The sequence below is a fragment of the Pholcus phalangioides genome, unplaced genomic scaffold, assembly GCF_987345545.1.
Source record: "Pholcus phalangioides strain wild (caught in Gottingen) unplaced genomic scaffold, Ppha-v1.0 ptg000007l_1, whole genome shotgun sequence".
In the NCBI taxonomy this organism is placed as follows: domain Eukaryota; kingdom Metazoa; phylum Arthropoda; class Arachnida; order Araneae; family Pholcidae; genus Pholcus; species Pholcus phalangioides.
This window is the reverse complement of record NW_028301600.1, coordinates 52,510,284-52,526,571: the sequence shown is the minus strand read 5'-3', so window position 1 is coordinate 52,526,571 and position 16,288 is coordinate 52,510,284. Positions and strand designations below refer to the sequence as shown.

At 33.8% G+C, this 16,288-nt stretch overlaps 1 protein-coding gene across 1 annotated transcript in view; it reads right to left on the bottom strand.

The window, feature by feature from the left end:
* LOC149085473 (uncharacterized) overlaps positions 1-16,288 on the bottom strand; it is a 58,203-nt gene that overhangs the window by 12,021 nt on the left and 29,894 nt on the right. Inside the window, exon 2 of the mRNA XM_089233490.1 lies at positions 9,865-9,997. Coding sequence (XP_089089616.1) covers positions 9,865-9,997 — 133 coding nt within the window. The remainder of the gene's footprint in view (positions 1-9,864; positions 9,998-16,288) is intronic.

Here is a 16,288-nt window from a genome sequence, read left to right as displayed (position 1 = left end):
GCAATTCTTCTCCATTTTTTGATTCATGGCATCATAGTTTAAAAGTGTTGCTTTAAGAAATGATTTTAGCAACTTTGAAATCTTCGATAGATAGGAAGATTTATTTTTATCTCTCGTTTATTTTTAACGAAGATTTGTAAAAAAAATTTCTCCCTCATTCTCGAAGCAAAATTACGGCTCGTCAATCAAATATAATTTATGACCTGACATTCATTCCAGTTTTTTTTTTTTATCACGAAGAATATTTTTGAAAGATAACACTTTTTAAACAGTAGATGCTCTAATGGATATTGGGTAGAAGGAATTCGGTTGTTCTGATGGTTAATTAATGTTATTAGAAGAAAGCCGATATTCTCACCGTGATTTTCATCAAAACTAAAACCATGTCTATATATCGACTTCTTTAATTACTTATATTCATTATATTATGCATTATTATAATTATTCCCACGTGCACACTAGTAGAAACAAAAAAAATCGTTTTATTAAAAAATAAATGCTCTCAAAATCATTATGATAATTTTATTTAAATTTAGTAAAATTCGGGGTTTTTCACCTTTTCGGGTAATTTGGGATTCAGGTGATACAAGTTACGTTTTAGTTTCGATCCTAATCATCGTCAATCCATGAAGAAGCTCTGGACAAAGATCTTTTTTTTAAGAATTTTCTTTTAATTTAATTCATCTCTGAATCTCTGTAAAAAGTTATTAGTTGAAAATTTCATAAGAGTTTGACAGTTGAAACTTTTTAATTTAACCTGTCAAGAATCGACACAATGCACAAAGGCTGCTTCTTTTATGTTAAGTGAAAATAAAAATCTAGGATGTTTGGAAACCGATTTTGTGCCATCAGCTATAAAATTATCTGTCTTAAAACTCGAGAAATTACCCAATAATAACGTTTCCGTTTAATTGTTAGCAAAATTTCTGATATCTTTCCGGGAAGGTGAAAATCGCTGATACTTGAAACACAAAAGATTCAAAGTTAACTTTTCCCCATAATGAAATACTCCACAAAATTCGGTTGACGTAGTGTTTACAGGCTGACCTAAATTGTTTACATAGGGGATATCTATACAACTGTTTAATTTAGAAACATACCTTCAACTACAAAAAGTTTTCAAATGGGGTGCGGTTACTCAAAATGTCTTAAATTTCCCGAGGGGTCGTATAGATAAAAAAATGAGAAAAATTAACTTTTTTCTGCGTTCTGTGTACTAAAACTTCCAGTTAGCGAAATACAAATGCGGCTTTCAGAAGTCATTAACAAAAACTTGCATATTTTTAAATGCAACACTTAAAAAGATATTTGACATTGAAGTTTCCAGCATTTTCTGTCAATGATTGAGGATGTGGTGCACGAATTACGAAACGTAATAATTGAAAGTTGTAAAAATTCTGTATTGTGTAAATAATTTTGTCAAGAGTTACTTGCTGTTCGTGAGTGCAATTATTGGGGTACCACAATACAGGATGATTTTAAATGGAACTTGCACTAAAATATTTTAATAAAAAAGATTACAAAATATGCAGTGATTATTTACAAAATGATAAACATGATCAAAGAATATTTTTCAAAAGGTTTATTTTATACGTATGGATATATTCAATTATTAATTATGCAATCAGTGCCTGGGGAGGAGCATATTACGAGAATATTTGGAAATCAGATAATATATATAACAGAATAGGAACTCAAATAGAGTAATACATAGTTCCCCAGAATACGTCATACTTTATCCTTAAGGCAAAATTTTTTGTGGAGTTAGAAAAGTTTCGCAACAATGAAAAATATTTGGCGAAAAATTAAAATAGAGCTACACATAGATGTAATCGAATTTATCAAGTATCGATACCTAATAAAACATTCCATAAAAAGAGCTTTTCCTACATTGCCCCTGAGATTTTAAACATTTTTCACACTGAAAATGAACTTAATAATAATAAAAACATAAGTCATATAATATTTCACTTCTTTTAGAGGTATAGAATACGAAACTATTTTGATGAATGTATTGTAAGAGTATATAAAAGCAATGTTGAAGAGAGTACAAGAATAATAAAAAAAAATAGACGTTATATGTAGGATATATTCTACTGAACTTCACAGTAAGTAATTTGATTCTGAACTTTTATTCAAAAATATGTAAACGAAAATACAGTGAAACACATCTAATAAATACAATAACGCTGTTGCTAAAATATATTCAGTAAACTAATTTTTCCCTTTAGACCTGCTGTAAGGACTTTTCAGTTACTTGAGACCGCAAAGTTTGTTTGTAGTGTGTGTATTTGTGCATTATATATTGGTATTTGCGTATTATATGCTTGCATTTGCGTATTATATGCTTGCATTTGCGTATTATATGCTTGCATTTGCGTATTATATGCTTGCATTTGCGTATTATATGCTTGCATTTGCGTATTATATGCTTGCATTTGCGTATTATATGCTTGCATTTGTGTATTATATGTTTGTATTTGTGAAATAAAAAGAAATTGTCAAAAAATTTAATATTGCTATTTATTGTGAATAAAAAGGTGCTGAGATCATTCTATTCGTAAACAGTCCCTAAGAACGGCAACTTTTGCGCCAATGAACACTTGCACAGTGATTAGTTGCCAAAACATAGTGATTTTATATATTAAAAAAATATCTCTTTTTTCCCCCTCATAAATATTGCATTTAAAAATATGATTTTTTTTTTCGCAGATGACTTTCCAGAGCGGAATCTATATTTCAATTGTTGGAAGTTTTAGCACACGGGGACCGTATAAAAAGTTAATTTCTTTATTTTCAATGTATACGACCCTTCAAAGAATTTTTGAGATTTTAATTAACTGCACACCATTTGAAAACTCCTTTTAATTCGAAGTACATTTCTAAAGTCAACGGTTGCCGAGATATCTACTGCGCAAACAATTTGGGACAGCCTGTTTAATTTGAGTATTTTATGATTTTCAAGAGATGAAACAATTTAGAAGAATGGAGAAAGAAAACATCATTTTTTCAATGGTTATTCTTTGGCTATTCTTTTGGTTAGTATATATGCCATATTCAATATAGTATTATAAATTACTCACACACACGATGCAACAGTGTGAATGTGAGCCAGTCTCCTATATGTCTCTCCACAGAGAGCAGTCAGACCTTCATCACTGTGCAAACATAAATATGAAAATTCAGGCATCTGCCATTCTCATCTCTAATATGGTAGAGGCCCGCATATACACACACAACGCATTCTGGTATGCGCCAGTTCATTAGAAATTCCCCATAAGAATTTTTACTAGGTGCATGTGTACGATGTAGTAGTAGTGGTGATTCTGAACATGTGTAACGAGTCCATTTAGGAAAACGCAAAAAATAATCAGCCATGACAGAAAAAACGAGTGAAGTAATGTAAAAGCGAAAAACTTTAGCTATATGACATAATACACACGGAGAAGTACGCAGGCTTCCAACCCATTTCAAGGGGTACTTGAAGCATAAACGGTTGGGAGCCCTTGCAATGCAAGCATATAATGAATAATAAAGTCACCAAACAGCCGAATGGTTAGCGTACAAAACTTCGTTTCAGCAGGTCTGGGTCGGGTGGGAGTGGTGGGAATATGAGGTAAGAAATGAGCATTCAAAATGCATCAGTCGTTATTAATCAGAATATTAATTCAGCGATTAATCAGATTTTTTAGAAAGGAACGATTTCTAGTTTTTCAGCCAGGAGGATCACGGAATGTCTGAAACAGGGCAGTTTGTGAAATATTCGTGCGCTGGTGTCGTTCAAGGATACCGTCAACTAAAAAAATAGCACCAAGCGATTAACCGAGGTATAGACAGTGAAGCACTAAGTACTGTTGATGCAAGAGATTGACGTCTATCCCTGAGGAACGATTGACACTCTACATTTGAGCAATGCCAAAATAACTCTAAATTTTTCTAAAATGTCAGCGTAGCAAACCCTGCATAGTGCTTCAAAGCAGATGGATTGCCACTGCATCCATGGTAACGGAGTTGTGCCACAAACGGCTCCAATTCTCAGGGCAGTACCAAAATTTGGCCTTTCTCGTACGTGGGGACTACTACGTCTGTTGAGTCATATTCTCGCTGCGTATAATGTATGATTGCTGTCGTATCCAGGAACTATTCTCCGACGATAAGACTGTATCCATTGCTGAAAAAAATACAAACTGGTGATAGCAGTATTATTGTTTGAGAAATGCTATTGTTGCATTGTATGGGATTGGTGATAAATGCAGAAGCAACTTACAGTAGTAAGTTGATTATGAATTCATCCTTATAGATCATGTATTTGACTATGGTATTCCTAGATGACTTTTTATCCTATTTATTTGCAAATACTACGTAGGAAAAAAGTTTTTCGAATAAGTGTTATTTTTTCAGACTGAAAGTTCTGTTGATAAAATCCATCTAGTTATCCATTAGATCAAAAACTAACCCCATTTGCGTATTTCTGCGAGGAAAAATGCTTATAAAGACCATTACGTAACGAAATTCGGTATAGTATATTTTTACCTTGATGTATTTATTTCTAACTTCAGTTGTAAATTACAAATTAACCATTCATTTTTTTCCCAAACTCGAGGATTCATTTACTGCTTTATGGTTTATAATTATTATTGTTGCAAAGATATGTCGTACAATCATACAAGAGAGAGAATAATCTCATGTTTTTCTAACAACGAAAAACCGTCGAAAAAATATTGAGAAACATTAATTTTTCGTGATTAGCTCCAATAAATCAAGTCAGTGGAATGAAAAAGAAGTTATGCTTTATTTTTCTGGAAGCATTAATCTTACAATACAACAAAAAATATCTCCTTTTAATCTATGTCTAAAAAATTACCTTACTTTTAAAAAAAAAAAAGACCGTGATTTAATTCCTATCCAGTTTTTCATTGAGGAATTTTGAAGCAGACAACCAATTAAGGTCAGCCCAATGATCTTAAATCTTGAGGTGTTATTAATGCGGTGTTTAAAGTTGCAAATGACTGCATTAATTTAACGAATAGAAAATTCCTTACTACGGTATATTTTTTGTATGTTATTATTATTATTTCGGAATTTTTTTTTACCTTCCATCTTGTTTCTTTTGAACGTATAAAAAGTGCAATGTGTTGGATAATCGTCGTTATACCGCAACAACCAAATATCTCGAACGTATAAGGTGAGAACGAAAAAGAAAAAAAATAGCGAAATATATATAAACCTACCTTGTGGACCTTATTCTTTCGCTGCCTTAGATGGCAACATAATTTTTCTTTCAACTGAAAGAATAATGATCCTCTAAGCTTGCATTCTCTGTGATACCGTAGGTTGCCAGTACGGATATCATATATATATACTACAAATATTTCTTTGATTAATGTAACTACTCAGATTTTAAATATTGATACGGTCGAAACAGATGTATACAGTGTAAACAGAAATACGGTGAAATCCTGATGTTACAATATCCTGCGGATCAAGAAAAAATATTGTTGTGAAGCAGGGGTTCTTGACCTTTTCCAGCCACGATCCAAAGTCAACTTCACGACCCATAAATACATTTCGAATTTTAAAAAAATGCTATTAAACCTTTAATTATTGATATTTTACTTTTTATTAATTTCCATAGGAAACAGCAATGAAGCAGCATTGAATGTCATGCAATGTAATGTACGGTATAACCTCTCTAATTCGAATTCTTAGGGAACTAGGTGATTCCAGTTTATGGAATTTTTTTGTTATGGATATAATTTTGTTTATTTCCCAATTTTTCATATTTAAAGCAGTAATATGCCTCTATTACTGATTGATATACTGAGTGTTTTGATTGATATTTTCTTTAAAAAAATTTATAAAGCAATGTGTGTGTATCATTTTGATCACCCACGGTCATTATATGTGCACGAGACGGGGACCTGAAATTTATTGCCGATTTCGAACGGAAGCCTTTTTTATACTCACTGAGAGGTTAGTAAGCTAACTTCACAGTGCTGGACTCCCTGCTGTAGCAATATTTTTCTGTGGTCATGTCACCGTTTCTCTTATACCCCGCTTCATGAAAACCGGGTAGAGTCAGGACGAACCGGGTATGAAACTCGCGACACATCCGAACATCCTTTGGTACTTCAGGCGAGTATTTTATAGACTTGGCCTACCACGCCCAGAAAGCAATACATATGCTGTCATGTGTATTGCTGACAGCAAAATTAAATAGATAATTTAATTTTAAACCACAATTTTGTAACATACATACCGATCCAAGTTGTCCAAAGAAAAAAGCATTCTTTACTTATGCGTTCAACACATTTTTTGTAGGAATGACTTAGGTTCGGAAAAAATCTGAAGAAAATATTTTTTTTCTCATGCGATATCGGAAAAGGTAGCGATTATCCAATTTTATATTCTTCATACAAAATTCGTACAAGTCATACTGCAGTATTTATAATATTGTAAAGATGCAATATAATAGATTTACAAGGACTTGATGCCCCCTCCAAGGGTGGGGCTGACAGCGTTCCATCCCGGGCGACCAGGCCGAATTTTCTTTTTTTCTGTTTTTAACACTATAAATTCATCATACATGGAGGCCCTTGAAAAATCTTGTATGGGGCTCGTCAAAAATCTCAACCTAGGGGGCCTTGCTGTAGTATGTAAAGGTCATGATGCAATGTGCGCGTCTTAACGGATTAACCTAAGTAAAAACAAGACTTTTATTTTTATTCTAAAATCATTTCTTTTACAAATTCTAAAATTGTTTTTTGTTGACTATTTTTTTCATTAATTCTGAAATTACTTTCCCTCATTCTGGTATCATTTCTTACAGTTATTCTGAAATAATTTCTTTCAGTTATTCTAAAATTATTTTTTCAATTATTCTGAGAATTTCTGTCACTAATTCTGAGAATTTCTGTCACTAATTCTGAGAATTTCTGTCACTAATTCTGAAGGTATTTCTATCGAAAATGCTAAAATTAATCTTTTCATTAAGGGCTTTTCAAGCATTTCTGTAAATAGTGTAATTATGTATGTCCACTTTTAATGTAATTCAATTATTTTGATTAAATATAATTCAAAAAATCCCCCCCTCGCCCCCACAAATTTCATCGTACTTTCATTTAATAAACTTTCGATGTTTTTCCAGCTATTTCCCACAAATGGTCAGTGGGGCACGGTGAAACGTTAGGAGGGCCACATTTGGCCCGCGGGCTATGCGATTGAGGACCCACTCTCCACCAATCCTTCCAGATCCGAAACAAAATTTGGGTAAAGAAAGAATTGCCCCGGTTAAGAGAAGAATATGTTCTGAAAACATATGAACAAAACATCCGGACTATCGGTTTCTGGATTAGAGAGGTTCTACTGCATTTATTTTAAAGAGAGAATAAAACAACTTTACGTTAGGTTAAAACAAATAGGTGAACGTTATTAAAGTGTTGTGTCACGTCACAGAAAGAGATCGTAGAAAGGAAACTTTTTTTATCGCAAGATTTAATCAACTTGAACAGAAGAGCCAAGAAATTGGAGTTAACTTTAGATAAAAAATTACACAGACAATAAAGGAGAAGACGGGACTCAAATTTTATTTATACTTTAATCATTTATGCATTCAGATTTCTGTGGTATTCAAGTGAAAGCTGGGGGCATGGTAGCCCAGGTCGATAAGATACTCGCCTAAAGTACCAAGGGCGCGGTAGCCCAGGTAGATAAGATACTCGCCTAAAGTACCAAGGGCGCGGTAGCCCAGGTAGATAAGATACTCGCCTAAAGTACCAAAGGATGTTTAGAGGTGTCGCGAGTTCGATACCCGGTTCGTCCTTGTCAGAAAACTTTCCTGACACAGGGGTACAACAAAAAAAAAAACGGCGACTTGACCGCAGCAAAAAATTGCTACCGCAGGGAGTCCCCCATCGAGGGGGTTAGCGCACCAACCTCTCGATGAGTATAAAAAACAAGCCTGCCGTTCGGAATCGGCAATAAATTGTAGGTCCCGGTCTAATTAGCCCTCGTGTGCAGAAAATGACCGTGGTGCGACAAAAATGATCAAATGATCTAAAGTACCAAAGGATGTTTAGAGGTGTCGCGAGTTCGATACCCGGTTCGTCCTCGTCAGAAAACTTTCCTGACACAGGGGTACAACAAAAATGGCGACATGACTGCAGAAAAAATTGTTACCGCAGGGAGTCCCCCAACGAAGGGTTAGCGTACCAACCTCTCAATGAGTATAAAAAACAAGCCTGCCGTTCGGAATCGGCAATAAATTGTAAATCCCGGTCTAATTAGCCCTCGTGTGCAGAAAATGACCGTGGTGCGACTTGAATGATCAAGTGAAAGCTCAACTAACAGGGGTCTTCAACGGATGACCAGTGGGCGAAATGTGGCCCACGAAGCCTTTTGCAGCTACCCACTGACGAAATGCTGAAAAAAAGCGTCAATGAAAAAATGTACTCCGGAATTGGTGACAGAAGTATATAATTTCGAAATTACTTTTAGAAAACATTTCAGAAATAATTGGAGAAATAATTTCAGAAATAATATGAAATAATTTTGGAAATAATATTAATTAGTTTCTGAATTATTGGAAAAATAGTTTCCAAATTATTGAAAGAAGTAATTTTAGATCTATTGAGAGAAATAATTTAGGATCGGTGACAAAAAAAAGTTATTTCGCAATTCCTGAAAATTCATGATTTTTTGCAATTCATGAAAAATATTTTGAAAGTTTTTGAAAGAAATATTTTCAGAATTAATACAAGAAATATTTTGAGAATTATGAAAATAATTATTTTGAGAATTATGAAAATAATTATTTTGAGAATTATGAAAATAATTATTTTGAGAATTAATGAAAACTCATATGAAAAAATAATTTCAGGTTGAATATTTGCATTTTTAATTCATATTTAATGAGAATATCAGAATTGATGGAAATTCACATTTAACGGAAAACCAGTTCTCTAATGATACAGGGCCCCCGCTTGATTCGGAGCACTGGCTCCATTAAGGCACACCCGTTGAGACGCCACTGTGTGAATCTAAATATCGCAGTATGACTAATTGAACCTCGGGCTTCATGGAATTTTTTTTCCCTGCAGTTTCTGAAATTTACAGAAAAAGATCTTTACGAAAGGATTACGTCACTCTCCGCTATCCATACAAAGGTTTTTAACAACAGGCTGTTGCGAAGATGAATTTTTAGAAAGAGAGAAAATTCAACTGCCTTTGCCGGGAATCGAACCCACGTTCTTTCACTTTCCGGGTGAACGCCTTGAAAGGGAAAGGACGTGCGTTCGGTTCCTCACAATGACAGTTGAATTCACAAAAATTCATCTTCGCAACAGCCAGTTGTTAAAAACCTTTGAAAAGATCTTTAAAAGACTGTTTTTATAACCGTGACATCAACTTGAACTGCACAGGCTAATTAAAGTAAACTTCAGATATATCAAATTACTTACATCAAAAATATCTGAACACAGGGAGAGGACTCACAAAAATATTCCCCCTTATCTGTGCTTTAATTATTTATACACTAAGATTTTTGTGTCTATCAAGTTCAAACTTAACAAAGCATCGATATTTTTAGTCGAGTTCACCGTATTTCAAAGTATACCGTTAAAAAAACTGAGCGAATCGCATAAAAAATTCAAGTTTTATATTCGCGGAGCAAAATATATTTTGTAACTTTAACTCCGGGGGTTTCTATTTAACTTACGAAAATGTCTCAGTCATTCGATCGATAGTTTTCTCCTCTTTCATGGAACTAGAAGACTTCTTAGAGAGCAGAAAAAAAAAGAGGTTTGCTGAGAATCTCACATGATTCCGAAGCCCTCTAACTCAATGAAGTTCGTCAAGAATATTTACCTGCAGACAAGGTTCAATTCCTCACGGGTAGTTGCCAAAGCGAGGTCATCTCTCTTTGCTATAGCTTCAAGAGCAGTCAGGCACTCGATGAACTCCTCCGTTGTACAGTTCTGCTCTTTCTTTGCCAAACTTCCTGCAACAAAATTAAGTTCATTTTTAGAGAAAACAGAAATCATAAATGAAGTGGAGGGTGCTGTAAATTTTAACAAGTTGTTCTTCTCGATACTTTCAATTTATTTCAATGTTAGTACTTCCACTATAATTTGATATTCTTAGAACAACGTAATAGTATAAGAGACTAAAGCCTTTCAGCCACTCCTGTAGGGCCTATACTCTTCAAACATCTTCATCTATTTTTGGTAGGAGATTTTCATTGGTTTTAAATAGCGCTATTATTCGCTCAATTGCATCAGCTTTATTGTGGTTAGATGAGTTTTATATTTTTATGGGATATTGATATTGGTTATAACCAGACAAGATTTTCAACTGGTGTTCCGTGGAAGCTTAGGATTCCTTTGCTGAAAGCTTTTTTGTGGGGTTCTCTGGAACCCGAAGAGCGTTTGAACAAAAAAAACTTTCTTACTCAGAAAAATCACCAACGAAAAAGGCAAATACGAGGTTTCGGTTGGTGATTTTTCCGAATATTATTAGCCAAAGGACCAAACAACTAAGAAATAGTAATTTTTCAGCAGTTTTCTTTTACCAATGGCCTTGTCGGTCAGTGACTACGGGCATTTGAGCGATGAAAAAAATTCAACAAAAAACAATATTGTCCTTCAATTTTTTTCTTTTGCGAAAAGTAAAGCATATGAGAAATTTTCCACGTGTGACTATTACTTGTATGTGAGTGTGTGCATTGAAATTTTTGAGACTTCGCACCCCCACGTGAGTGCTTTTAAATCAGCTCTTGTCATATAACATATATCATGTAGTAAGCGGAAAACATTTGGCATTCTTTACGGAATTATAGGTTCTCCTGCTCAAAACTGACCGTCTTTTTATACTGTGTTGCTTCACATTTGATTTCTTTTTTGAAATTTATTGGAACTTGTTCAATGAATTTTTAACCCAGAAGCTGGTTCTAATCATATACGATGAATAAAGTGTCATAAATGTTATTTCCCATTTCCCAATGGGAAAAAAATCCCATAAAAAAGATGGTTGTTAGAAACTTTTTATCCACTGGGAGGGAGAATTTTTGGACTCCCGAACATACGTAAAATTTATAGGACATCCTGTATATTGGATAAATATACAAAATTTCTTGGGATTCCGTAGAACAATATCGTACAATCTCAAGGATTTCATGAGAACTTTTAGGTTGGAAATCACTGAACTAGACGACCAGGAAAATTCCTATATTTATACGTAGCATTTATTACATTGTATTCTTACAACTTTTCAGTAGAGTTGCATATTTGAAAAAAAAAATTATACTTTATATTAATATATTCGGATAAATTCATATTTTTGATAAACATCGATTACACTCTATAGTTATGTTTTCATTGAGATTTTACCTATTTTTCGAAAGTGAAATAATAGAATGCGTGACATTTTTAGTTTAACAACTTACAAATGATGGTTTCTTTTGCAATAGGTTATTAAAAAAAATATGCATATAAAATGGGTAATTCTCATCTCTAATGCCAGGAGTTTTACTGTCTTTCTCAAGTATTTCCGATTTGATGAAGCGGATTGATATAACATCGTTGACGTAACAATAAAAATTTTTTGAAAGTAAATCACATTCGAGAAATGATCAAATGCACTCGTGAAGAAATTCAATTCAGATTTTCGTTTGAAAATCGGGTTAAAAAAGTTTCCCGGTGATTTTTGTGAAATCTTGACCTGAGGTAAAAGCTGATCTGAATGTTATTTTCAAGATGAGGAAACTCTCTCTCTCTCAGGAAATGGACAAACATCTATTCCGAGTGAAGACGTTGAAGACATTTGCTGACATTGTTGCTCTGTTCTTAAGAGAAATTTATGTAAAGTTTAGAAACGCGGGGGAAGATATCTCATATTTAATGCTTCTTGTGTGTGTGAAAACACATGTGTTATAGCATCATAGTAGAGAATGAAAAAACTGCATATTATTTTATTATACATTGAATAAAGTTACATACTTATACATTGTTGAAAGTTTTCACTGAATACCATATAGAAAAGATATCGCTGATTTTTTTTTTTTTTTTTTTTTTTTTTTGTGGATTTAAAAATCTTCTTCCTCTTTCAACTGATTTAGATATTGACCATTGGGAGGCATTTTACAGTTCAATTGTGTATGTTTAATTCTTTTGAAACATTACACACTACAAAAATACTTATTCAAGAAAAATTGATTGTTCTACTGAATATGTTAATACCGTAAAAACGAGCTACTCTTTGACTCATTTTTGTTTTTAATTTCAAAATTCACGTTCTGATCAACCCAATATTATTACCACTTTCAAGTTCCGGTAATATCGATACGCTATCTTATGTGTATGTAATAAAAAAAATAGGTTTTTTAAACTTAAGGTTAATTAAAAAACAAAACAGTAGTTTGAGCCAATGTTTATTTATTTATCATTCCAACAACACAGAAAAATCCAGTTACACTTGGAGAGGGGGAAAAATTGAACACATTTGCATCAAACAAAATAAACAGTAACAAATAAAACTGAAAAATGCCACTATCCTTTTATGTGGGTAATTTTGGCTCACTTCACTTTTTCGTCGAGAATCGAGCACTTATTTAGGCTTTCGAGGCTCGAAATGCTCTCAGAAACGTTCTGTTTTAAGCCAATGTCAGGGCGACACCTTTTACATCAGAAAACCTCAGCGTGAAGCTAGTGACGTCACTGAAGTCGTTCATTTCACCTATAGTCATTGGATAAACTGCAAAAAAAGGTAAAGATTTCATATACGGCGGACTGCTATATCCAATCGCTACAGGTGAAATGGATGACTTCGGTGACGTCAAAGCTTCGCGCGTAGGCTTTCTGCTATAGAAGGTGTTGGTCTGGGTGTTCCCCCCGATGAGAGCCCTAGACATTGGTTTTGATTTAATTCAATTTTGAAGTTTTGAATTTTCATATTCTTTTTTCAGTTTTCATATAATGCTTTCAAATTCCATATCTTCTCATCATCAATGTTTTTTTTAATATTTTTCGTATGTAAACATGAATATTTTACAATGTTTATGCACTACATTACATATTTCAGCTGCCTATGGCGCTGGTATTGGTGAGTTTCGACAAAAAGTAATTAATTTTGCAACATAATGTACATTTTTCTATGTATATGTATACAAGATACAATTAAAGTGACATTTGACTTTTACATCCATTAACGGTCAAGTTCCTCCAGTTCGCTAATTTTCCGAATTACTTGACCAGACGCTGCTTTGCTTCATAATGTGTTCTTGCTCCACTAAAACATCGAAATCAATCGAAACTTGTAACGCTATTCGCATCACTTTATTTCGTCGACAAGCGCGCGTTTCTGGAATATGTCACGATCATCCTCTGGTAATGAGGTTAATGTCAGGCGACATATTTAGTTCATTGAGACTAATTTTAGGGCCTTTGGAAAATTAATCATTTCGGCACAGTGTTCCGGTCATATAATCCTAAACATTCGAAGATGATTATTATTTCGCAAACTATAACGAGCGTGGTATTACAAATTATAATAGCAAATAATCGGCTCGTACCTAATAGAACTCAACAATTGCTATAAATTGATGATGTCTCTCTCTCTCTCTCTCTCTCTCTCCTTAATTCTATAAAATATCATTGAAATAAAAACTTATAAATTCCTATGGGTATCCTCAGTTCATCTCTAAATTTTTCCGAAAAGGTGTCAAATACAAAAATCAAGTGAATTTTACATGAAAATATTTTGAATGTTAAAAATGAAGATATTATAATAAGTGAAAAAGGCAGTTTCAACTGCATTCAAATACATACCATAATTTATTTTTAATTTTACTCAATTTTTTTTTTAATTTTTAGCTTTCCTATCAATTACTAATGTATTTTCTTTATATAATTTTGCTGTTCATCATTTTTTTACTCTATGGATAGTATTGATAAACTAAAGGTTATGACTATGATTTAAATAAAATCTTGACAATATTTTAGTGATTGGTTGTTTCAGTAGAACAAATAAAGCTATTGAAAATTGTTGCAATGCTTTTTTCCTGTTCAAAAACTGTGTTCTAACCTAAAAAGAGAAATGTCACTAAAATATATTTCATTTTAATTCCTTCGTTCTATAACAACCCCGAGAATAGACTTCAGAAACACTTTAGAAAATGGGTTAATTTGAAGAAAGTGAAATAAGAAACTTACCTCACTGGCAGATATTCAAACAATTTTAAAAATAGAGAAATCCAATATTAACGCAACGATCTCTTTTTTATGAGATTGCACATGCATGTTTTACTTTAAAAACAGATCTTCAAACTTACGATTTCGTTACTGTGTGAAAACTATTTTGAAGAATAACTATAAAAAAGGGAGATTTAGGTTATTTTGATTATTTTGATCTAAGAAATCCACTAAAAAAACAAGTACAGCAATGCCTCGGTTTTCGTTGACTTCAGTTATCGTCGGTTTCGGTTTTCCACGATTATTTCCGCAAAAAATTTGTCTCGGTTTTCGTCGGCGTGGCCACGTGACCTATCTGCTAATTTTCGTTCTCCTGCTCAGTGCGGTGGCGTTTCTCGTTATGTGATCATCATCCCACGTCTAGCCAAATAATTCCATGTGGCCAAAGAAGTTTTCCAGAGACAGCAGCCCTTTGAAGAAGAAGGTCAGGAACATGATTTACTTGTAGGAGGAAATCATTGAAAAATACAAGAGTGGCATTAAGATTTCTGAAATCGGCCGCACTCACAAGAAGTCACCATTCACGATAAGTTCCATTGTGGCGAAAAAAGGAAGCAATAAAGAAGGCTAATGTAGTGAAAAGGCGTGAATGTGCAAACGAAGCAGAGATCGCAAACAATTGAAGATGTCGAACAGTTATTATTAATTTGGGTCAATCAAAAACAGCTAGATGGTGATTCTATTTCGGAGGCCATCATGTGTGAAAAGGCCAGACTGTTGTAGGCCGATCTCATTAAGAAAATGCCTGGGACAAGTGCTAGTGTACTTAGTGATTTTAAGGCCAGCGGAGGCAGGTTCGAAAAATTCAAGAGACACTGGCACACGCAGTGTTACTAAGCACGGTGAAGGTGCGGTTTTTTAAATATATTAAACACTATATTTCTTCTCTATAAAATGTGTTTTTGGTATTATTTCGGAGTGTCTAGAACGAATTAATTCTATTTACATTGATTCATATGGGGAAATAATTACCTCGGTTTTTGTCAGTTTCGGATTTCGCCGATTGTTTTCGAACGGATTATCGACGAAAACCGAGGTATCACTGTAAAAGAAAATTATACTTACAGAGTACTCTATGGCATAATAGGATTAGAAATCTGATAAATATTTAGTTGACAATATGTATATCTCACTTGCCAGTATATCGTTGTAGAGTTACATACATATTTCGATCCAGGTTTTTAGAGACTCTCATAATTTATGATTGGTTTAGAAGTTTTTATAGACATATCGTCCGACTATAAGTGTTACAAATATTGCATTCAATTGTGTGAAAAATTTGTAAAAAAATTAATGAATGTTCAATTTCAAAAATGTTGTCTTCCTGTGTATAAAAAGTATTACACTATAGATGACCTAATCTTTCTAATGTGGATTACATTCTTCTTTCATTAAAAAATAATGATAATTTTTTACACTGGATTTATATGTGTTTTGTTTTCTTTGCCCTATCGATAGCAAATATTGACATTGTTGAGCGTCACAGGGATAAAATCTTTTATTTCTAGAATATAATTTGTAATGAGATACATAATATATATATATACAAATACAAATACAAATACAACGCCACAACAGGCAAATTGCCCAACGAGGTGGCTGACTTAAGAACATCATCGATCCCCGAGCCATTTTTTGGAGTCCCTACCTACTACTGCTACACCCCAAATGCACCCCCCCCGCGGAACCCCCCAACGAATCGGTACATGCGGGAATGTGCGTGTACGTGTAGTGCAACCTGACGTAAAGTTTTGTTTCTGTGTAATGCTTGTTATGTGTAGTGCTGTCCCCAGTTTTTCTAACTATGAGTGAAGTGTTATGGGTGAATGATTTACCGTTGTAGGACTGTTGCTCTCTGTGGCGAGACTTTTTAACGGGGAGATCGGCTCGCATTTGCGCCTTGAAGTTGGGAACCACAGAAAACCAACTTCAGCCGACCACCACTGTGGGGTTCGAACCCGGATCCTCGCATCACGAGTCCGCACTATAACCACTCGACCACCACAGCGGCATATATATATATATATCCATTGCAAAATCATTCG